Source organism: Cladophialophora yegresii (genome assembly GCF_000585515.1).
Source record: "Cladophialophora yegresii CBS 114405 chromosome Unknown aczIN-supercont1.2, whole genome shotgun sequence".
In the NCBI taxonomy this organism is placed as follows: Eukaryota; Fungi; Ascomycota; class Eurotiomycetes; order Chaetothyriales; family Herpotrichiellaceae; genus Cladophialophora; species Cladophialophora yegresii.
Window position 1 is genome coordinate 1,305,391 of NW_006913046.1, and position 23,684 is coordinate 1,329,074.

General features: G+C 54.7%; 7 protein-coding genes across 7 annotated transcripts; 5 read left to right on the plus strand and 2 right to left on the minus strand.

The window, feature by feature from the left end:
* Window positions 1-21: 21 nt before the first annotated feature.
* On the minus strand, window positions 22-5,584 carry A1O7_02402 (uncharacterized protein; the record flags this gene model as incomplete). Its single annotated transcript, XM_007756434.1, has 4 exons — window positions 22-1,323; window positions 1,394-3,760; window positions 3,821-5,222; window positions 5,280-5,584. 4 exons carry the CDS (start codon window positions 5,582-5,584, stop codon window positions 22-24), a joined length of 5,376 nt encoding a protein of 1,791 aa, XP_007754624.1.
* Window positions 5,585-6,629: 1,045 nt separating this feature from the next.
* Window positions 6,630-7,705, plus strand: A1O7_02403 (uncharacterized protein; the record flags this gene model as incomplete). Its single annotated transcript, XM_007756435.1, has 2 exons — window positions 6,630-6,791; window positions 6,860-7,705. 2 exons carry the CDS (start codon window positions 6,630-6,632, stop codon window positions 7,703-7,705), a joined length of 1,008 nt encoding a protein of 335 aa, XP_007754625.1.
* A 959-nt stretch (window positions 7,706-8,664) lies between these two features.
* On the plus strand, window positions 8,665-10,851 carry A1O7_02404 (uncharacterized protein; the record flags this gene model as incomplete). Its single annotated transcript, XM_007756436.1, has 1 exon — window positions 8,665-10,851. One exon carries the CDS (start codon window positions 8,665-8,667, stop codon window positions 10,849-10,851), a length of 2,187 nt encoding a protein of 728 aa, XP_007754626.1.
* Window positions 10,852-12,394: 1,543 nt separating this feature from the next.
* A1O7_02405 (uncharacterized protein) lies at window positions 12,395-13,304 on the minus strand (the record flags this gene model as incomplete). The annotated part of the gene is made up of 2 exons (XM_007756437.1): window positions 12,395-12,561; window positions 12,626-13,304. 2 exons carry the CDS (start codon window positions 13,302-13,304, stop codon window positions 12,395-12,397), a joined length of 846 nt encoding a protein of 281 aa, XP_007754627.1.
* A 2,009-nt stretch (window positions 13,305-15,313) lies between these two features.
* Window positions 15,314-16,627, plus strand: A1O7_02406 (uncharacterized protein; the record flags this gene model as incomplete). Its single annotated transcript, XM_007756438.1, has 1 exon — window positions 15,314-16,627. One exon carries the CDS (start codon window positions 15,314-15,316, stop codon window positions 16,625-16,627), a length of 1,314 nt encoding a protein of 437 aa, XP_007754628.1.
* Window positions 16,628-18,989: 2,362 nt separating this feature from the next.
* A1O7_02407 (uncharacterized protein) lies at window positions 18,990-21,428 on the plus strand (the record flags this gene model as incomplete). The annotated part of the gene is made up of 1 exon (XM_007756439.1): window positions 18,990-21,428. One exon carries the CDS (start codon window positions 18,990-18,992, stop codon window positions 21,426-21,428), a length of 2,439 nt encoding a protein of 812 aa, XP_007754629.1.
* A 540-nt stretch (window positions 21,429-21,968) lies between these two features.
* Window positions 21,969-23,103, plus strand: A1O7_02408 (uncharacterized protein; the record flags this gene model as incomplete). The annotated part of the gene is made up of 2 exons (XM_007756440.1): window positions 21,969-22,223; window positions 22,276-23,103. 2 exons carry the CDS (start codon window positions 21,969-21,971, stop codon window positions 23,101-23,103), a joined length of 1,083 nt encoding a protein of 360 aa, XP_007754630.1.
* Window positions 23,104-23,684: the final 581 nt, after the last annotated feature.

The window sequence follows — 23,684 nt, forward strand, 5'->3', positions numbered from 1 at the left end:
CCTCTGCTCTCCCTCGCCCACCTAGCCGTAATACTCCGCCAGCCACTTGCACAGGTCCCCGACGGTAGGGTAGTCCACGAAAAGGCCACCACCAACCTTGATATCAAGTTCGACTCTGAATTTCTCCGCGAGCACCAGCGACATGAGACTGTCGACGCCCAGGTCCGCGAACCGGACATCATCTTCCAGGTCAGCAATGTCCAACGCGCCCTCATTCGCAATGAGCTCAAGGGCTTTGCTGACGATGCTGTTATCATCACTTGACGTCTCGGATTCGCTACTGCTCGGCGAGACTTCCACAACAACAGTGGTGGCGGCTTTGAAGTCCTTCGGCGGTCCAGGGACGGCAGTCGGATGGATGACATCGTCAGCACTGAAGCGTGTCGGCTTTGGCAGTTGCTGCTGCGTGGTAGTCGCTGGCTTTCCGTGGGCTGCGGCTGGGAGTAGGGCTTGCGGAGCTGCAACTTTCACCGCTTTGTCCTCCATCGCCGCCATCTTATCTGGTGGGGAAAAGAATCGGCTGAGCAAGATCCGCGGGTAGCGGCGGAATTGGATGCCACCCACCATGCCCATGATGGCGTTGTCTTGCATGATGTACACGTCGCCCAAGAAGATGGTGGGGTCCTCAGCAGTGGGGATCATCTTGACGTAGGACCGGTACTTTGCTCCCGGGATGAGAGGCTTTGCAAATTGCATCGACTTCCATCCAGGTGTGACGCAGTAGTTGTTCCGGACATCCATCGCGTCGGAGCAGTTCATGATGAATCCAGCCAGATGGGCCACGCTGTCGATGAAATAGGGCGCCACGGTCCAGGTGCCGCTTTCCTTGGTAGTCAGCTGCACGTCGGCAAATGCCTCCAGATCGTGCATCACGACGGATTGCATGCCGCGATACTTGTCGGCATAGTCGACGAGATTGGCGGCGAAGAGTGTGTATGCCATGTTCCGCGAAAATCGGCTGGCTTGGCCTTTTGCCGCCATCTGCTCCAGCGCCTCGATCCGGCTGTGAATCAAGTGCGTCAGAGGGAGCCAGGAGCTGAGCCACGCAGAAGCATCGCCGTAGACGATCTTGGCCGTGGCAAATGGCTCATGCACGTCACCGGCGTTGTCAACGTTTTGCCAACTCAATTCAACAACACCGGATTCGATGTTGGCCGTGGCGGCGGTGACCTGGATCAACTGAGGCAGCTTCTTGTTACTTTGGGCGACGAGGCCCTTTGTGACCACCAGGTCCGCGATGTTCATGTTGACGTCCTTTGACTTGGGATAGAATTTGCGGTACAAATAGCTACCGAGGGTATAAGCGATATCGGCATGGATGGACTGTGATCAACATGTTAGAAAACAGGAAATTCATCACTCTTCTGATAGCGAAACGGAGGGATCCACTTACCGATGTGACAACGCCGCAATCGTTCATGCGATGACCATGAGCTGCAGCAAGAAAATCCGGTTGCATGAGATCGGATTGCATGATCACTGTACCAGCGGAGCCATCAACGACCTCCCTGACGACTTGCTGTACTGTCGAAGTCTGCAAGTCGCTGACAGGCAGTGGTTTTGAGATCGTCTGTCCTGTTGCAGCCGATTTCTCGGCCGCGTAAAAAGTATTGCCCTTGGTCAAACACCAGTCGCCGTTGTACTGGAGCCAGAAGTTCTTCTCGTTCCAGGCGTATGTAGGCAAGTCTAGGAGGCGGAGTCTGCTTTCGAAGGGGTGATGAAACTCGTTCCAGCCAACGGTGACACCCGCGACGTGCAATGTGGCTATTGCTTCTGCCATGGTAGCCCAGTTGTCCTCGCCGCGCCGGAAGGAGGGGACGGCGACGGCTGTGGATGGGATGGAGGTTTTGACAAAATTGGTGCAAACAGGATGAGGGCCAATCTCTACCCAGATAGTCTCGTCATTGATGGTCGAAACCTCTTGTGCGTTCTCCAGTGCAGGGAAGAATCTCACGGCTTCTCTCGTGGCTCGGCGGACGTAGTTCGCATTGAAGGTCTTGTCGTCGAAAACGACTCTGCCGAGCAAGGGCGAGATGATGGGGACTTTGGGCTCCTGGAAAATCACACCCGTCTTCACCGTTGCCTCGAACTCGTCCAGGATAGGGTCAGTCTGTTCAGAATGGAATGCAAACGCCACGTCGAGCTTAATGCAGCGCAATCCAGCCTTCTCGAGTGGCACAGCGACCTCATCCATCTGCTGCTTGGTGCCACTGAGCACTGTGTCCGAAGGTCCATTGACACAAGCAACGGTATACGGCTTATTCGTCGAGTTCTGGGCAATGGTGGCAAGAGAGGCTCGGACGGCCATCATGGTGTGGCTTCCAATTGTGCATTTTTCTTGCAGCATCTGGGCCCGGCGTCCTACCATGAATATGGTGTCAGCGGCAGAGACGACGCCGGCCACGTGCATTGCGGCGTATTCGCCCAAACTGTGACCGAGGACGACATCCGGCTTGACGCCCAGAGCAGCCCAGTATTTAGCCAGCGCCATCTCGGAGCACACCAGAGCAAGCTGAGTCACAACCGGGGAATGTGCATGATCCTTCGGATGTGATCCGTCGAGAGCCGGAATGAAAGATGGAAAGCCTTGGCCTTGGGCCAGATGATCCAAATGCTGAATATGTTCGCGGAAGATCGGAACGTCGCGGTACAATTCGAGGTCCATGGACTTGTTCGAAGCGCCTTGGCCGGTGAAGGTGAAAGCAATCAATGGTGGATCGGACTGTGCCAGGGCCTTGACGGAGTCAATCTTCGCCAGACGGGAAGTGAGCTGTGACTTTAAATGAGCGGCGTCCGGGGCGGTCACTGTCAGACGGTTGCGGTAGTGGTAGCGACGTGCGGTGGTCGTGTATGAGAGATCAGCGAGGTTGAGCTGTGGATTGGCATCGATGTAAGCGATCAGGCGCTCAATGTTTCCTGCCAATGATGCCTTGCTTTTCGCCGACACGGCAATGACCTGGGTAGGGCGTGGATCTCTCCCTGTTGTTGTGCGAGTCGGTGCCTCTTCCAAAATCATGGTTGTATTGCCACCAGCGGCACCAAAGTTGTTGAGAGCAACGACACGCTTTGTGCTGGGTTTCTGCTTCCACTGTGTCATCTCGAACGGGATATGGACGTTGCGCTTGTCAAAATCCTTGGGAAGACGAGGGTTGATCTCCGTTTTAATGCCGATATGTGGTGGAATGCCGTTCTTCTGCAACATCAAGAGCACCTTGATCAAAGCTGTCGTCCCCGCAACGGACTCGCCATGACCGACATTTGCCTTGACAGCGCCAATGTGCAGAGGCTGATCCTTGCTGCGCCGCTTGACGAGCGGAGCGTACACGTCCATTATGCCTTGCATCTCCTCGTAGTCGCCAGCCTGGGTGCCGGTGCCATGGAGCTCAACATAAGAAACATCCAATGGATCAACACCAGATTGACGAAGCACCTGTCGGGCCAAGTATGCTTGATGACCGGCGTGAGGATGAGTGATAGAAACAGCCTCGGCAGAATGATTGGTTCCGGCACCCAGTATTACTCCCAAGATGTTGTCGTTGTCAGCCTCTGCGTCTTGAAGCCGTTTGATGACGACAGATCCCACACCGTCTGCGCGACAGTATCCATCAGCGGTGGCGTCCCAGGTTTTGCATGCATTATGCCCTTTGGTCAGGAAGTGACCGTGGCCCAGGCCAGCAAAGCCATCAGGATTTGTGAGCACATTGACGCCGCCCGCGACAGCCATATCGACATCACCTTGCCAAAGCGCTTGACAAGCGACCTAAACAACCTTGTCAGCATATTCTACCACCGCTGTGTACGTCAGGGTAGGAAAGAATACCTCAATAGCCGCCAGTCCAGACGAGCAGGCCGTATCAATGCTGTAACTAGGGCCAGCAAACTTGAAGAAGTAGTTGATGCGACCAGGACCGAATGCACGACAACCTCCTGGAATATAGTAAGTGCTGACCTCTTGCCCTTGGTTGACCTCTCGATAATCGTCAGCGGCCTGGCCGTAGTAGGTGCCGATACGTTCTAGCTTGGTGGACGAAGTGCGGTTGCCGACGTAACCAGCACGCTCGAGCGCTTCGAATGCCGTGACTAAAGCCAGACGCATCTGCGGATCGGCAACTTGGGCTTCACGTGGAGACATGTTGAAGAAAGGCGCGTCGAACAAGCCGGGCTCATCGATGAAGCATCCGTACTGCGTCATGCTCTTGTTCATTTGCTTGCCAGTCGGGTCATAGTGCGTGTCAATGTCGAAGCGATCTGCCGGGATTCGTCTAGAGACGTCGAGCCCCTGTTCGAGGATTTCCCAGAACTTCTCTGTGTTCGTAGCTCCGCCCGGGAGCCTGCATGACATGCCCACAATGGCGAGCTTGGATTGCGCCGAGCCTCGCGGTGACGCCGCGGGAAATGCAGCGTCGAAAATCCATGGTACTAGATTGATGATGGATGCTTCGAGTTGAGGAAGGCTGGATTCCAAGGATGCTTTGAGGTCGTTGAGGGGGATTGAGTTACCGAAGGAGGAAAGCGCTACCTGGCTGGCACCAGCACTTTGGAGTTGAGCAACCACGCCCCGGATGACTTGGTCCCAGCAGATCGCATGCGTGAGTAACTCGGAGATAACACATTCGAATAATTCTCCCGCATTCGAGGCACTGAATGGCAGACCGGTACTGGTGGAATAAATTGGGGTGATGGGACAGGATTTTGCGAGGTTTGCGTTCAACGAACTACCCCAGACAATGCTTTGAACGTCCCGAGAGCCGTAGACATGAGGCGCGTGGCAAAGTCCTCCATAGACGGGCAGAGCAATAGATCTGGAGTCCCGGAAGAATTCTGAGCGACTGAAGAGCGCCTTTAATCTCGAGGGTGGTCCACTGACTGTGACTGACGTTCGGCTGACAGCACTGAGGAATATCTTGCTGGTGTCAGGTATCTTTTCTCGCGATTGGATTGCATCGAGCGCCTGCTGCGCCGCGACAGGATCGACGTTGTGAATCACGTAGGCCCATGTCTCTGGAGCTGCTGCGAGATCGCGAGATTCCAAGTTCTCGGAAACGGCGAGAACATGGCAGCCCATACGGAAAGCGAGACGCACCGCATCTGCACCAGCCAGCGGCAAATCCACCACGGCGGAGGAGAGCGACACGGCAGTCAGTGCCAGTAAGCCGATGCCTAGGCCCGCCAGTGATGTCTGTTCTAATCTCGCCAGCTCTTCCGGCTGATTCTCCACATAACTGGCACGGGGTTAATTTCAGACGTCTCCATTGTTCGCATTCCTGGAGGTCACATACCCAATGTATGTTGCAAGCTGGACGACTGTGAGCAGAACTCCGTCGACAGCACCGCAAAGGAGCCCTTCGCGCAGCTCGGGATTCTCAGCCCAGGTAAGAATATCTTCGAACGGTGGGAATAACTGTTTCAGCTCTGTTGAGAGGTGTCGGATTTCATCCTTGACGGCTAGAGTAGCCTCATGGAGAAACTGAGCGAGAATGGTATGTCGTCTGTCCTTGCTGTGGTTGTGGAGGCAACGAAAGAGGTACTGGAGATCCTCCTTCGGAAACTCATTGCTGAAATAGAGGAGCTTCATGTTTCCCATATTGGTCTCGAGATCAAGCCAAGCTTGGCAGACGCGGGGTGCCAACCGACATCAGTAAGTAAGGAAGAGTATTCAGACAAAGACCTCGTGTGTCTCTTTTTCACCAGGTACAACCAATGCTCGAGAACCAGAGATACTCATATTGTTAACCCATCCCGGGCTTGACCGTTCTATCAGTCCTTCGGGAGCTCCGACCCGCGGTTTAACAATCGGGTTGTATCCGCGTGGGTGCCTCGTGGGAGTTTCCTGAGGACAGTTTCTGTCCGTGGCTCCCACGTGGGACGTCCCGTAACATCGGACAGAACCCTTCATGCAAGCTCTAGGAAGAGGCTGCGGCTCGATGGATTCACCGTGGATCAGGGTTTTCGCCGACTCTGGCTCTAGTTGGATTTGATGAATGACCCGGTCTGAATTGCCCCGGGTGATGACCGGTTGTTAATGAAGATTGCTTACTTTGCCTTGTGGATATAGCTCTTCAACTGATCTAGAGACGATGGAGGGGGCTGAGAAGAACGCCTACCTGAAGCAATTCCGTTGGTGCTGAGCGCCTGCCAACAGGACTCCAACATAATGTTCAAGACATGATGACGTCCGAAGCATTGTGAACTACTGTGAACACCTCCCAGAAGCTGACCAACCGCACAGAGAAGCTATAGAGCCATTAGAAGGATGATAGCAACCCTCGCAAGAATGCACAAGTGCAGAAATTGTTCACCTTGGTTTGAGGGTGACCACGCCACTCATTGCTAAGCAGATAAGCAACAAGGCTCAGCACAAGGTCAATACCCCGACGACTGTCAGCACCCAGATATGTGCAAGATTAAAGTACCGACGATTTGTGAGAAATGACCCGAGCCGACTGCACGCTCAGAGCAATTCTCTTCGTGCGCCACCATCTCATTCATCTATCATAAAAGGCTCTCTGAACAAGCAGAACCATCTTTGCATCAAGCTTTTGTGTGGGTTTCATGACTTTTAGGTCAGCCACCAGTCCCTCTCTTTGCTGTACCTCGGAGACTGAAGGCTGGTCTGACAATTGGCTATCATGCAGGACGATAAAGGAGGCTACAGGCAGATCAATAAGGCGTTGAATATTTGTGTCTTTGAGGATTACCTCAAGGGTCAGACTGCAGCACTTCCCTATGTTCCAGATGTCGAGCAGCTCACTGACAGAGTCATTCGCATCTTGGGCCAGAATCCAGGAAAGGTAGATGCATCCTGACGATGGTTGTGCTTAAGCTGCCGAGAATGCCATTGACTGACACGGTCGTGCAGTTTACCTTTCAAGGAACCAACACTTATGTCGTCGGTACCGGTAAACGGCGGATTTTGATTGATACCGGCGGTGGTGAGCCAGCATGGGCACGGCTTGTTCAATCAACCATGGCGTCAAAGGGTATCAGTCTGTCCCATGTCCTTTTGACTCACTGGCACGGGGATCACACCGGTGGAGTACCTGATCTGCTCCACATTTACCCTCACCTCCGGGACTCCATCTACAAGAATGACCCGGATCAGGGACAGCAGGACATCTCCGATGGTCACATCTTTCAAGTCGAAGGCGCCACTGTCCGGGCCATCCACGTGCCAGGACACTCGGAAGACCACATGTGCTTCATTTTGGAGGAAGAGCAGGCCATGTTCACGGGTGACAACATCCTGGGCCATGGCACCAGCGCGGTAGAAGACTTGGGTGTCTTTATGGCTAGTCTTCAGAAAATGTACGATCAAAAGTGCCTGGTTGGCCACTCTGCTCATGGCGTCACCATCCAAGATCTCCCAACCAAGCTCAGAGGAGAGTTGGAAGGGAAACTACGTCGCGAACGGCAAGTCATGAACGCTCTCGGTCGGATTCGTAGCCGTGGCGGGAGAAGTGTGGCGGTCAAGGATCTCGTCACTGAGATTTACGGTCAGTCTCTCGACGAAGAGACCCGTACTCTCGCATTGGAACCCTTTATCGACGAGGTACTGCGGAAACTCGCTGGTGATGGGAAAGTCGCCTTTGAGAGGAGAGGCCGCGTAAAGAAGTGGTATTCTGTGGCTGCGGCTCGATTGACGCCGAGGGAGGTCAAGATGCCCACGGCCGTTGTGGTTCAGGTCCAGGAGATTTCAGTAGAGTAACACGGCGCCCATTATGTTCAGGCGATTGAATCCTGGCTTGCTCCTTCTCGTCGCTGTTACACAGATTTGTGGTAGGGCATGCCTTCTCCTTCCTGCCTTTGCCATGTGCCATGTGGAGCAGGCACGCCCATGGGGACGGACAGCATACATAACCGTAGCTGAGGCACTGGGCCTCACATAGGCAATCAGACTTTTCAGGCGGTGGCGGTGCCATACCACAAGATTGGCCGAAGTTCGAACATCTCTACCCCTCGTCAGCGGCGCTCACACGAACTTGGTCTCCAGGATAGTAATCATGCACACAGGCTGTTGAATGGGGTCGGGCATCAGTTTCCCGGCGGGCTCATTGCCTCCTGTGAGGGTTCCTCTTCGTCGACCATTTGAAAGGATAACGCACAGCCATATAGCACGGCAGTGGTTGGAAATCTCTTCGTCGACGGTGTTGGATGCCAGACGCTTCGAGTGTATGCCGGCACTGGTGCTCAGTCTTGTTGTCCCCATGCCAGTGCGGGTTGAGAGCCTTCGGGTCTTATCTATGCCCGGGCGTCGGAAATTGCACCCGAGACTATCCCCAACTTCACCAACCTCTTCCGGGCACTCCGGGCCCGGTGTCGCGTCTGCGGCCGGTGCTTCCTTCCCCACCGTGGGGGCTCTTCGGATTTTTGGGCGCCTTCAACGGCCGCCCAAGTCGTGATGTCGGGCCCAGTGTTCGCGCCCACGGCCGACATTTTACATTTCTTGTTGCACGCCGAGCATCCTCCTTGCGAGCAGGGCTGAACGGTGAAAGGTGGGGCTTCAAATGCCCCGATGGGATTCATTCTTCGCCCCTCGCCTTACAGTAGGCGACTCCTTACGCATAGGCACAGCCTAGTCAGTTAGTCGATCGCGACCAGGCCAAGACACTGGGGATTTGGCCCCCGAGGATTACGAGGGGAACGTCGATATCCTGTTCAGTGGCGATGGACACAGGATTGACTACAGCAGACAACAACCCAATACGCTGGTCCAGGAATGAAGCACCAGCTGCGCCGGCTGGGTCATTCTCCGTCGGCCCAAGCAACAACAATGACAACTCCACAGAGACGACTATGCCGTATGCCTGCCAGACATGCGGCAAACGAAAAGTCAAATGCGACAAGGCGAAACCCATATGTTCGGCCTGTCATAAGAGCAAGCTGGAGTGTGTCTATCAAGCGCCTCAGCCCCGGCGCCGCAAACGAAAGCTGAGCGACATTGTTCATCAGAGACTCGATCAATACGAGCGCATCTTGGCGCTGCATGGCCTGCTGCCGCAAGACACTCTTACGACTACATCAACGCCTAATGACGAGCCATTACATGCCCAAGAGCCGGCGGCATCTTCCACCGGGAAACCAGCGTCAGATTCCGGCGCATCGAGGATGGGCAAGTTGGTGGCGGGCGATGGGAAGTCAATATACCTCGACAGTCAGCTCTGGCGCAATCTAGGCGAAGGACAGAAGCAAGGCGCCGCTGACGACGACGACGAGGATGAGGAGACCGAAGAAGAAGAGGGCGAAGCAGGAGAGGCAGAAGGAGAGGATCCAGCAATGTCTTTTGTGGGTGACCCTTTGACCGGAGCATTCATCGGTTCGAATTCAAGTCTGCCCCAGAACCTAACGCAGTATCATCCAAGACACGCGGAAGCCATGATCCTATGGCAGACGCATGTGGAAAATGTCGAACCCATCTGCAAAATCCTCCACGTTCCCACGACATACCAGATGTTGGACCGCGTGTCACGAGAACCCGACGCGGTGTCGAGAGCAGACGAGTGCATGCTGTTCGCCATCTACCACTTTGCCGTCTTCTCGCTAACAGAGGATGACTGTGCCAGGCAATTCGGGCAGGCGCGCAACAAAATGCTCCAGCGGTTTCACTTTGCGACGCGGCAGGCTCTGGTCAACGCTTCCTTCCTTCGAACGACGGAGATGTCGATCTTGCAGGCTCTCGTCCTGTTTTTAATCCCAGGTCGCTTCATCTACGACCCGCACACATATTGGATCCTGACGGGTGTGGCGGTCCGCATTGCCCAACGCATGGGTCTTCACCGCGACGGCGAGCAGTTGGGCTTGCAACCGTTCGAGGTACAAATGCGCCGAAGGCTGTTCTACCAGCTCTTGCCGCTCGATGGTATCGCCAGCAAGATGTCCGGCACGGGGATCGCCACCATGACAGACCCGTGGGACACGCAGCAGCCATCGAACATCCATGACGAACAGATCTGGCCCGGCATGACGGAGCCGCCGCAGGAGCGGAAAGGAGCCACGGACATGATCTTCTGCCTGACGCGTGCGTTCGTCGGAAAGGCCATGGCTCGAGCGGAACAATCCAAGCACGACACGCAGAGCAAGGAGGATGCCGAGCTCCTGATTGCCGAGACCGAAAGCCAGGTCGAAGAGAAATATATCCGCTATTGCAACGTCGTCAATCCGCTCCACTATCTGACGGTCTGTCTGGCGAGGTCGGCCATCACGGCCATGCGTCTCCGGGCTCGACTTCCCAAGGATAAGAACCAGGCGATCACGGACACCGAGGCACGAGAACTGTTCCAACTCGCCCAGGACATTCTCCAGACGGACCTGGCCGCGTCGGCGAACACGAGCCTGAGGCGATACCGATGGCATTTGAGGTCCTTCTTTGTATGGGGCTCGTGGGATTCGCTGATCTATACCATCACAACGCTCAAAAAGCCTGACCTGCTTTCGCCCGCGACGACGGACGCCGCCTGGAGGAGGGTGGAGGAGCTGTACAACAGCCACGGCGAGCTCCTCGAGTCGAAACAAGCCTTGCATATCGCCATCAGACGCATCACGCTCAAAGCTTGGGCCGCGAATCCACCCCAGAGCCGGGTGCCCGAGCCAGGCTTCGTCACCGAATTGCGCTCCCTCCGTAGAATGGGCCGGAAGAGCAGGCCAGACAGACAAGGTAGTACAAGTAATGTAACTCCTACCCCAGGCATGGCGGAAACAGTCGATCAGACGCCCTCCAGCGATGCCAATGCGCTGTTGAACAGCCTGTCTGGCGTTCCCGGGCTGGAAATAATGGATGACTTTAGTCTCGACACGGTCGACTGGACCTTTTGGGACCAGCTGATTCAAGGCTACCAGGCACAGGGTGGGCAGTAAAAGGCTCGGATTCTGTCTTTATCTTGCAGCACTCTTGTCTCAGATACTTGGAACGGTGCATGACACGAACGCACGTCGCTCGACTTGGATGATGCATCAATAGTTGCAGCGCGAAAGACACGTGCACGTGTTCACAGTCTCCTTGGTCGTTCACCCCTATCACACAGCCGATATCTCCGTTCACTACATGGACCGCCGGGTCTGACGAGACCATGCATGCTTACTTGGCGAGGGAGGATCGGGACGTATCTCTCACCATCCCTCTTGAACAATGCCCATGTACTGCTGGTGTCTCAGGCCCGAAGAACCCGGTGGTCAAAGATACCGCATTGTCACCGGGCATTACCTCGGATTGTCCGGGTCCTGCAACGGTTGAAGAAGGACTCGAGATGTTCACCCGAGCGCCCGAACGGGACCGCGGGGATGAGTGAAAGATCGACTGGTACAAGGTAAAGTGCAGGGTACGGTGATAACGAGGATCCATTCTTCACTATCCCCATAGATGTGCCCGCGTGAGCTTAAGCCCATCGGTGGTTACGGGGCCGACGATGGCACGATGAATGTGAAGAGAGCTGGGTGGTACGATGTTTTCTCCTCTCTCGCATTGATGTCTCGGCCGACATGGGAACTGGATTCCGGGCTCGGGCGCGCTTTCGTTCTCAGACAATCATCTTTGTCTCCGGACGTTGAATGCCCGGAGGCTCGGGTAGTGGGAGAGGCCGGGGTCTTTCACTCGTATTCCAGATCCGGGCGATGCTGCCGCCTTGTCCACTCCCCTCTGCTCCACCATAGGTTTGTATTTGGATGGGAAATCGAATCGCAAGCAATTTCTGTGGCTGGAAAGCCTCGGCGGCACGGTACTCTCGTCGATATCAGCCTGTGGGGTGTTTCATGCGCTGCTGGTTCCATCGGGCGCGGTTTTCCCCGGAGAATATCCCTGTAGATCGAGGCTGAGAGCCTCAGATCGAGTTGCATGCTTGCGTCTGCAAATCTGGCACCCCGTACCTAGGTGCTCTGGCGGGTTACGTGAATGATCTAGACACCCGGACGTCGATCGCAACACTGTAGGAGAAGTAGAGCAATGTACGCGTTGTCTCCCTCTGGGTGTTCTAACGCCCGAACCCCGGGTGTTCAGTCTGTCTCCTCCCCGAAGCCTTGCCCGGTGATCAAGGTCGAGGTTGTGTTGTGTTGTGTCGTGTTACCAAAGCCGACCCTGTTTAGTCATTCAAGCAATATGGCGATCGCGATACCGTTTTGCGGCACTGCAAACTAGGAAGACGTTGATTCGGCGAGATCAGCGTTCCCTAGGTATCACACGACACATTTCCCTCGGCCGCTGCAAAAGTCAATGATCTCATGACTATTCCTCCTGTCTCCTTTTGACCGAGTGTATTTAATAAAGCATACCAGGGCTCTTCGTGATTCAGTGCCGCTCTCCTGATATTGCCATCATTCTGGGTGGAGAATCGAGAGCGAAGATCTCAACCCAGCAATCGCTCCTTAAAGACCGGATCCCCTCATCGCGGAGCGTAGCAGAGTCTGATTAGAGAGGCAGTCCATTCATTCGGATAGTCAAATGGTGTGGCTGTCCCAACTCTTCTCTGCGCCGTTTCAGCTCGTCTACATCCCAGTTTGCCCACAGATATTTGTTGCGAAGAAACTTTGCTTCGGGGCTGACTGCCCACACGACAAACTGGCCAGCAAGATCGGCTGAAAGAGGAGTGTCCAGTCAGTGACTATGTTCATGTTGCCGGTCTTTCACAATCGAACTCACCTGAATCCATGGCCGCCATACCAGCCTTACGACTCAACTCGCTACGGACCACTCCGGGCTGGATGTAAACGACATGGAGACCCTCGTTCTCGGCTGCGACTGTCTCATAAATCTTTGTCGCCGCCAACTTGGATGAAACATAGCTGGAAGCACCCGGCTTGGCTGGCATGTGGACAATGCCCGAGGAGATGTCGACGAGATATGCTTTCGGCGCCGCCACGGCCAGAAAGGCGCGCGAGGTGTTGAATGCCCCCTTTGTGTTGACCTCGAAGCCTTTCCACCAGTCGTCAGGATCGGCGTCCGGAATGGAAATGAATGTGGCGAGGTATCCCGCGTTGGCGACGGCGACGTCTACTCTGCCGAATTCTCGCTCGATGGTTGCAAAAGCACCATAGATCGAGGCACCATCTGAGATATCGCCCCGGACGGCCAGCACTCGTGCCCCAAGGCATTCGATCTCTCTCTTGGCATTGCACCAAGGGTCGACTGAGCGGCCGACGATCGCAATGCGTTCGGCGCCCGCACGTGCGAAGGCCTTTGCCACAGCTATCCCGATACTGCCTTCTCCACCTGTGATGGCGATGACTTTACCCTTGGCCGACAACTCCGGTCGAGTTGGGTCAATGGAGGAATATGGCTCCGAGTGCCATTCCTTGGTCAGGGACGGAAAAGGCAACATTTCTTTCCTCGGCCGGCAGTGTGGGGCGGTGCTCGGTGGTCCAGTCCTTGTGTCAGTTCCGCTTACATTCTGTCTCAGGTTTCTTTGTGTCAGGAAAAGCCTGGCATAAATCGTGTCTCAACTGCACGAGTCCCACCAGGGCCCCTGCGCGCCGTCGGGCCGGGTCATTTGCATTGGATTGAGATGATGATTGATCAAGCCCGACACAACCACCGGGTATTTCTGGCCCATACCTGTTCATTCAAACACAGACCATCGAGGCTTCCTGGCAGAAATCATGCAGGTCTTGGCTCTGGTTTGGCAGGCGCTATCCATTTTCCCATTCGGTCCAAGGGTTTGCCAAGAGGAATCGTTCCATTCCTCGCAAGCAAGCACGAGCATGTCGCCATCCGCCTATCTAGGGGAGCCCCCCTTCGCGAAGCTGGTCATTGCTTGTCGTTGCTTCTGCTGGAACTCTATCAAACACCATACCTTATTGCACCCCCTTGCCGCATTGGGATACTGTAGACGTTGATCCTGCAAGTGATTGTCGCCCTGCATGGCTTATCGGGATTGGTGGAAGTTCGGCACATTCACGACAGATCGCCCGCACACGGCGTATAGGGTCGGGCCATTCATGAGTCGGCTACTCAGAACTCCACACGTTCTCGCCTGGCCATTGAATTACGTGGCACGGTCTGTTCAATATGTCGTTGCCGCGGGAAACGTCTCCAAGTGTCACCGGCCCGGATCGACAAGAACTCTAAAACCGAATGTCTCTATCCTTGGCCCATCGAACGGCCATTGAGCTCTCATGGCCGGTAAGTTATCTGTTCTGGCCCCCGGGGTATGGGTATACAGGTGCCAGCAGGAAACAGCAGCCGATGGGATCTTGCGAAGGAGATCCCACCGGGTGCGATTTCCTCAGGCTCCACAGTCAACCGCTGCTTATACCAGGCGCAGCGAGCTACTGCGTTCTGTGCTAATGGCGCAGTCCCATCTGGAACAGTGACTTTTCCTGGTCTTGCCACATGTCAGACGGATCAGTACAGGGTGTACAAGACTGTACTTCGTAAGTACTGAAGAGGGCTACGAGGTACCCAGTAGGATCGACTAGAGGTAGGTCATATCTCAAAGCGTCTTCTGTTGCGAGAGCTTGCGAATGCAAGGCTTTGCTAGTCTGCGCAGCACGGCGCGTAAACGGAGGCTCCTGCAGACGATTCTTTATCATTGCCGTATCTCCGGATACCTGACTGGTACCAGCGAGTACCTCTTTCTCCACACCTCTCGAGATCATCCTGGGAACATGAAGGGTCTCGAAGGATCGAGTCAGTGGCCAAGACATGCAGTGGCAAGGACCACAAGGACCAGACGGCTAACAAGGGCCACGTGGGGCGAACGAACGTTCATGGAAGTCATAGATCCTGCCCATGGTGTGCAAGGCGTGTCGTTGGCGAGCATGCATGCACTACCCGGAGGCCCTCAAAGCCAGAGTGTGGAATGTCACCTTCCTTTCGGGTGATTAACATATGATAGCACCCGAACTCGGGGGATTCCCTAGCCGGTCCATGCTGACTGTCCCCGAGCCCCATAATCCCGCCGACATTCCCCACGATCACGATGATTCGGTCGATCCGCGAGGACGTGGGGTGCAAACCTTATCGAGCTCTTGGCGCAGGGGCGCACAAGCAAAAGCTTGAGGCGCCTTGCATAAGCTTAACATCATCCGGCAATGGGGCCATTGGTGGTAGACCTCGTCGACGAATCAGCTGAGTCTATCGTGTAGAGCTCTGAGGGCCAGATTAGATTATCACCACCAAGCAGCATGTCGCCTCTGTCCACGGTCGATGAAGTACCTGTCCTGCTGACTGGCGTCCTAGTTAGCGCTGACCTCCCAGACCGGTACTCGTATTGCATGATCTTGATTACACCGGTTAAATAAGAAGAAACTGTTGGCATCGGACAACTCTCACCTGGATCTCGATCTCTCTCTGCTTAAGCCAAGACCTTCCCCATTTATACACTCTAACATGGCCGCCACCAATCCACCTTCAACGGCCCATGCCGCCAACTCCGGTCCCACTGTCGTACTGGAGCTTCCGCTGCGTAACAGCTGTGATGCTTGTGCTTCGGCCAAGTTGCGGTGCACCAAGGAGAAGCCGACCTGCCACCGCTGTGCCAAACGAGGCTTGACCTGTGAGTACGTGGCCATCAAACGAGCCGGCAGAAAGCCTGGCAGTCGGTCAAGTGTCAATGAAGGCTCTACCAACTCCAGCACGGGCCGACCACGTCCACCGCAGAGAACGCAGTCGCTACAGGGCGGCACCGGGCCCAGCTCTACAGACAAGCTGAACGAACAACTTGTCATGCTCAACCAATCTCTTCCCACGACCTTCGTCGACCTGGACACAGCCTCGGATGTTTCTTTCACCATCGACGGACCCGAATTCAATTTTCTCAACACGGCAGAGCTGTTGTCAAGCCATGTCGATGGCGGGGCCAGCAATTGCAGCTGTGGCAGTCTCAGCAGCGCCAGCGCGAGCTGCGATAGCAATGACGGTGGCGGATGTAACAGGCATGACAGTTTTTCGACTGCTTTGCCCAACCTCGAAAGTACCGTGCCGGAGTTTTTGGCGCTCTCCTCACCCAATGCTGCGGCTTGGAATACCGCGTTCCCAGAGCTGGAACTGACCGAAACGTCGTGTTCCTGCCTCGCCGAAGCGACAAGTTTCATCACACGGTTATCCCTTTTGTCGTCAACCGTCTGCAATACCTGGGCCATACTCGATCTGGATAACGTCACGATCCTCCGAGTGGTTCTGGACGTGGTCGAACAGAACAAGGTCACAATCAACGCGGTGAGCGCCATCTTGAACTGCCCCAACTACCACGACGGCTGTCTCCTCGCCATAATCTCATTCGTCATCTTCAAAATGCTGAGCCTGTACGCCGCGATTGCGTGCAAGGACCCTAATCTGCAAGACCTCCCACAGCCCAGTCTCGCGCGCCCGATGCCGCAATTAGAGTCGGCGATCCCCAGCCCTGCCGGCCTCGTGGATAACTACAGCATGGAAAGAAGTGATCCCCAACACATGGCCCGACGCATTGTCCTCGGCGAGCTGCATCGCTTGCGCCATCTGATTGCGCAACTTGTGGAAAAACTCAAGTCTCAGTCAGTAACACAGGAGAGCGGAGAAGGCGGAAAGACACAGGAGAGTATGGATCTCGATTGCGAGATGAGGGCGCCTCTGTCTACAGTCATGTACGAACAGTTAGACCTCGATCTCCGGCGACGACTGAAAGCACTCTCATGGGCCATCGTGGATCGCATGACCCGGCTCTAGAACTTGATGATTTCTCTTTTTGGGACTGTGGTTAGGAACGGCGTTGGTCTGAAGCCACTGGAGTGGCACGGCGTTTCTTCCCCGGATCTGCAATGTCATCGCACCATCTTGTGGCTGAAGGAGGGCATTGAGACGACAAGAGGGCCACGCATGATACCCATATGCGTGACTCGCTGTTTGGAAGTTGGGCTTCGCCATGTGTAAACCCCAGACGACTTGTAGTGGATGAAGATCAATTCAGGTCGTGTCGGTGGAGCGACGCTGGATAGTACCCATTTTGAGGGCAGACCTTGTGCGGGGTTGCGCAAGACATGTACCGCGCGGTCGTTGATTAGATATAGCAAATCAGCGCCCACCGATAGCCCACACTTCCGACTTGAACTTTCCAATGCTTGGCTTTACTGGAAAAGGTTGTGGGTGACAGTCGGAAGCGACAGGTCAGAGAAGGGGTCATCAACTGCCGGCTGATGATAGGGGATACGCAGCTGGAGCACTGGGGCGACCCGTCAGCCATAGAACTGCTCCTCGTGGGTGAGCATGTGCTTCTAATGTCGGACAGCCACGCCGCAGCCGTGCGTAGGCTGCAAAGCGTTCAGCAGCGAGATTTTGTCCAGTACTGGTGGCCCAATACCATCTGGATCTGAAATTGTATGAGGTAGTCCTCATGACTTTTCCTCACTGAATTGGGAGCCACTGCCGCATTTTATAGCTAGCTATTGTCTTGACCAGATCTAGACACGGTAGGCGGAATTTGATACACCTCCGGTATGGATTCGCGCGTTATGACGATGCATTGAAGTGATGGCTCGTGAACGAGTCAAACCTTGTAGATCTAGGTTGCAATCATCAATAGACAAGGTAGAAAGAGATTGGCGTCGATGTGATTTTCAACTTCTGCTCATGACCTGAAGCATACAAGAGGTGATGCGAGCTTGACATCTTCCACAATCTGAGAGATTTCTAACAATTGCCTGTTGTCTATGACGTAGTAGTTTATCACGTGAGTGGTCCGGTGCTCCTCCGGACCGATTACGGTGGGACAAACACTATAAAATGTGTGACAGAAGCTGTCACGTGATCGTCGCACTTCACTTCATTCATGCCTCGAAGGCAGCCGTACACCATCTGCTTCTCAAAATATGGGCTTGCCATGGCCATCGAACCTGACCACATCGAATCATCCCATCAAAGAGCAGACCACCATCCGTTACCCTGCGCGAACGGCTCCTGTCCCAGAGAAAAGAATGACTCCCCCCTGGACCAGTCTGAGCTGGCCTGGGTGCGGGTCTCAATGTACTCGAGATAAAACAGCGTGCATTGACGACTAGACTGCACAGGGCTTGGCTTAGTTGGCCAGGAGTAGCGCGGGCGGAAGACTGTATCACTGTGTCAAATCACGCCCCTAGTGCAACACATGAGATAGAGCTCGAGTTGCCAAGTCCAGCCGAGAAACGTCTTGCAACCAGATTCGTGGCACCGTAAAATGACGTCCGATAACCGGCGAGGAGACTTCCATTCGCAACATCAACTCTATCACTTACCAGTTGAGAGCCTCATAGTCGTCCGGCTCTCTGGCACGACCCAAAGATCTTGATCCTTGTAAAGATGACCTGCTGCTCAAAGGAAAGTGTCACCGGCCCAGATGATTGCTGTGGTGGCTCGGTGGCAAAGCCTTCAACTTCGGATGGGTATGGTGGTGATGCATACTGTAGTCCGTCAGCCGAGGAAGGCGCGGGAGACCACTGTAGCGAGGATGATCGATGCAATGGTACTGAGCCAGCACTTTGCAGTGACCTTCCGCTGACAGAGATTTGCAGAAACCTGCATCAAGGCCGCAGCAGCCTTCGAGTGCTCCATGGCGTGCGCCGACCAGCAGGAGGCGTGTCCCAGCGATCCAGCCAGCAACAAAATCGAGAAGAATTCCTGTCAGGGGAGGTGCAGCTCTGCTCAACCTCTTGCTGCCGAGCAGAAGACAGGAAACCGTTCCGGTATCAACGCACAACATGACCATGCTCATGGGGAGGATGGAAGTCATCTTGATGAGCCTTGCAACGCCCACCTGAAGGCCGCCATGGAAAAATATGCTGCATACCTTCAATCGGCTCGGTGCATCTGTCGGAACATTCTTGTTTCGGCCGCAAGAGTTGAGTCGTGCTGCCTCAGGTCTTCAAGTGGCGGCGTCACTGCACCCGGAACCTTGCGCAGACATCACCTTGACCCGAGGCGCCTCGAGTCCGTCTCAACCCGCTGCCGGCCAAAGATACCATCTGTGCAGTCAGCATCAGCACAGTTCAAGATCGAGTGCTGTGACAACAGTCAGGATTTCGATAACATAAGACGCGGGCCTAGGGACGGTGCGAAAATGACTGCATTGGATATCGAGAAGGCAGCAGGCCTGTCACATATCCTCCTCAACGTCACAGGAATGGACTGTTCTGGCTGTGCAAACAACTTGACGCGAGCGCTGTATGACGTGGCGGGCATCAGGAACGTCAACGTGATTTTCATCAACGGGACTGCTGAATTCGACCTCGACAACGAGGTCAACACTCTGGCCAACGTGATCCGCAGTGCCCAACAAGCCACTCGATACAAGTTGACACCATTCTCCTCCGACACGCAGAGCATCGTCGTCACCATGAACGCGACAGAGGCAACCGAGTTTTGCGCCCATTTACCTCGAGGGGTGGACCACTGCGAAAAGCTTTCGAAGACGACTTACGAGATTAGCTATGACCCTTGCGTCGTTGGTGCCAGAGAAGTCCTTGCCGGCACCGGTGCCCAGCTCGGACCTCCACGCACCAAATCCATGGCCGATACAGGAAAGAGAAGGCTAATTCGAGTCGTGGCATTGACGATTGCGGCCTTCATCCTGACAACGCCAGTTGTTGTACTCGAATGGGGACGTCCTTCTGGAATTTCCGAGCATACTACCTTGATAATCGCTGTGATCCTCGCCACGATGGTTCAAGCAATTGCGGTGTCAGAGTTTTATATGCCTGCCGTGTCGTCCCTGATCTACAACAAGGTGGTGGAGATGGACATGCTTGTGGTGATAAGCATTACCGCCGCATACTTCTATTCCATTGTAGCAAGCGGTTTCTTCTTTGCCGGCGTCGAGCTGGAGACTAAACCTTTCTTCGAAACCAGCACTTTACTGATCACATTGATCTTGCTTGGCCGGGTGCTTGCAGCCTGGGCTCGCAAAAGAGCCGTGGAGGCAGTCTCCTTGAGGTCGCTGCAGGCGTCCACGGCCATGTTCATTGACCACAGAACAGGCGATGCCGTCGAGATTGATGCTCGTCTGCTTCAATATGGGGACAGCATTGAAATATTACCGCACTCCCGAATCGTCACCGATGCTGAAGTGCTTGAAGGAACCAGCGAGGTAGACGAGTCGATGCTCACGGGGGAGAGCCTTCCCGTGTTCAAGACTCCTGGAAAATCCATCGTCTCAGGCACCATCAACGGCGGCGGCAGGCTGGTAGCACGGGTGTCGCGCTTGCCAGGAAGAAACACTATCACCGACATCGCCAACCTGGTCGAGAAGGCGCAGGGGTCCAAGCCGCACGTACAGGATTTGGCTGATAAGGTAGCCGGATATTTCGTCCCAGTGGTTTGCACGGCAGCCGTTATCGTCTTGATCATTTGGGTTGTCGTTGTGCTGAAGCTTCGAAAACAACCCGCTGGTAATGCCATCGGGACCGCGGTAGGCTATTGCATCGCGGTCTTGGCCATCAGCTGCCCCTGTGCGCTGGGACTTGCAGTACCCATGGTCTTAGTGGTTGCCGGAGGTGTAGCTGCTCGCGGTGGGGTGATCATCAAGACTGCAGATGTCATCGAACGTGGTTTCAAAGTCACTGACGTGGTTTTCGACAAGACAGGCACGCTCACTGAACCAAGTCTCGAGGTCGTCGCGGAGATGATCATTCCCACGAATCAGGCCACCGAAGACGTCGTGCTATCCATCATCATGGCCATGGTTAGGGGAACTAAACATCCGGTATCCGAAGCTGTGGCAAGAGCCCTTGACGGACGTGGGTTACAGAACATCGAGATCCATGGGCTTGCCTCCATACCGGGGTGCGGCGTTAAAGCGCAATGGCAGGGATTGACGATTCGTGCCGGTAACGCGAAGTGGCTCAATCTCGGCGAGACAACTCCGGTCCTCGATTTTGCCGCTCAAGGGCTGACAATGCTGTGTGTCATGATTGGCGATCATCAGGTTGCAATTTTTGGTTTCAAGGCCCGGCTTCGAGAAAGGGCGGCAGGGGTGGTTCGAGAACTCCAACGCCGCAACATTGCCGTCCACATCGTGAGTGGTGATGCTCGCAGGGTAGTCGAAGATGTCGCCACCGATATTGGCGTTCCTCGGGAGTACGTCGCAGCAGAAAGAACACCCTCGGAGAAGCAAGAATATGTGCGCCAGCTCATGGAAGCTGGAAAGACTACACTCTTCTGTGGGGACGGAACAAACGACGCGATCGCTGTGGCACAAGCTCACGTGGGTGTTCAGATCGAGTCTTCATCAGATGTCACCCGTGCCACAGCGGATGTTGTCCTTCTTCACAGTCTCGACGGTGTGGTCAGTCTGCTTGATGTCTCGAAGGCAGCCTTTCGACGAATCACGTTCAACTTCGTATGGTCAGCTGTGTACAACGTCCTAGCGATCTTGCTGGCGGCCGGGGCTTTTGTCAAGGTTCGCATTCCGCCTGCTTACGCGGGTCTTGGGGAGATAGTGAGTGTGTTGCCGGTCATTGTTGCTGCTTTGACTCAGCCGAAGCTCGAGACGAGGAATTGAATTGCCTTTCGGCGTCAAGTGACGAGGAGAGTAATGCGAGAGTGACGGGTGTGTGGAGGCTGTGTATGTTCCAACCCCGTGTCGCACATTCCACAAGAGGGATTATATTCAACGTTCTCTTTGATAGTACTCCGTAGTCACTCATTTCAGATACATTCAAACGAGAATCAGACAGACAAACCTGGTGCAAATCGTCAAGAGCCGGCCAGCGTCTGCGCCAAGCCAAATTGAGGACCTTAGAAAGGGAAAGCTCCAACCGTAAGGGGAAGGAAGGCCGCCGGCTATGAAGGCTGCTCGAGGGTGGTTTTGCTCCGCCCAAGCCCGGCTAGATCCGAGTACGGCAGGCTGTAACTACAGCCACGACATCAAACTTGCGAACTCACGCGTTGCTCTCCGAGGGAGTCTGCCTGTCGCAACTGCCTCTTACGCGCTTGAAGGTATCTGCGACTCGGTTCTTCTGTTATCTCAGCAACTTCTGCGGCTCTGCATCTCCTCTATCACCTGAGTCAAAGCTTTTAGAAGAATAACAACCCGGGCAGTATGTCCGGGCTCTTTGGTAGCGCGGCCCCATCCACCACGACAAGCACAACCGGAGACCTTTCGAAGGATGTCGCATTAGTACAACCACCCGAAGACAGCACCTCGCATCTTGCGTTCTCTCCTACGGGTGAATTTCTGGCAGTGTCGTCATGGGACAAGAAAGTGAGGATATATCAGGTCAACGAGCAGGGCCAAAGTGAAGGCAAGGCCTCAATGGATTTCGAGGCGCCGGTCCTTAATTGCGCCTGGTCAGATGTACAGTAGACGGCCATTCAGCCTATGAAACAGCATGCTGACTTGTGTACAGGATGGATCCAAAGTAGCAGGGTGCGGCGCCGACAAAACCTTCCGCCTGCTGGACCTAGGCTCTGGCACCTCGACTCCCACGACCCTCATCGCGCACGAACAGCCTGTCCGATGCTGCCGGTTTGCCACGATCAACAATTCCGCCGTCCTAATAACGGGTTCCTGGGACAAGACGGTCAAATACTGGGACCTACGAACACCAAACCCCGTTGCAACACTGCAATGTCAAGATCGAGTCTACTCTATGGACGTGAAGAATCAGTTGCTTGTTATCGGCACGGCGGATCGCTATATCAACATCGTTGGCTTCAACGATCCTTCGAAGTTCTACAAGACAGTCCAGAGCCCACTGAAATTCCAGACAAGGGTAGTTAGTTGCTTCACCGACGCGACAGGCTTTGCAGTGGGCAGTATCGAGGGTCGCTGCGCCATTCAGTACGTCGAAGAGAAGTCCGCAGACAACAATTTCAGCTTCAAATGCCACCGAGATACGCCAACGACAGGTCCCAACCGAGACCTCGCAAATGTCTACGCCGTCAATGCGATTTCTTTCCACCCCATACACGGCACGTTTTCAACCGCGGGAAGTGATGGCACATTCCATTTCTGGGATGGCAATGCGAAGCACAGATTGAAGGGATATCCCGCTGTGGGATCGCCGATCACGGCCACGGCTTTCAATCGACAAGGGACTGTGTTTGCATATGCAATGTGCTATGATTGGAGTCAGGGTTACCAGAAGAATACACCGCAAACACCCAACAAGATCATGTTACATGGTGTGCAACCCGAGGAGGTGAAGCCCAGACCGGGTGGGAAGAAGAGATAAGAAGCCCAATGCTCAAGATCAGACAGTATTGGTCTTACGTCGGGCCTTTAACAACGAGCCGTGACCTTTGCGGTCGGGGCCGAGAGGCACATGAGGTCAATCGAAACGTAGATCAAAGCGATCAAAGATACCAGGACGGGAACTGCGACGAGCCCTTCCCACTCCAAGAAGCCACAGGTCCAAGCGGCAAATAGACTTCTCTTCTTCACCGGCATCCCACGAATCAAGAGACATGAAACCACCGCGGATCGTGCCACCTATTCCAAACCCTCTCAAGGCTCTGACACGACTGCGGAAGAACAGATCTCGAAGCAAAAAGACCCGAAAATCTTCTTGGGAGCTCTCTTGTGGTGTCATACCCGCAGACTTGCGCCGTGGTCTCCCAGGGACGGAATATTGACTAGAAGGTCGAGCCATGAGACGCAAGCAGGTTGATTGCTTTCGACGCTGTATGTAGCCGCGGATCTCGACGGCGACACCGTGGACATCGATTGACGAAGCACACTCAGAAGGCATGGACACAAGTCAGACCTGTCCGGCCTCTCGACGGGTAGAACCACATATCAAGTCTGAAGTTCTGA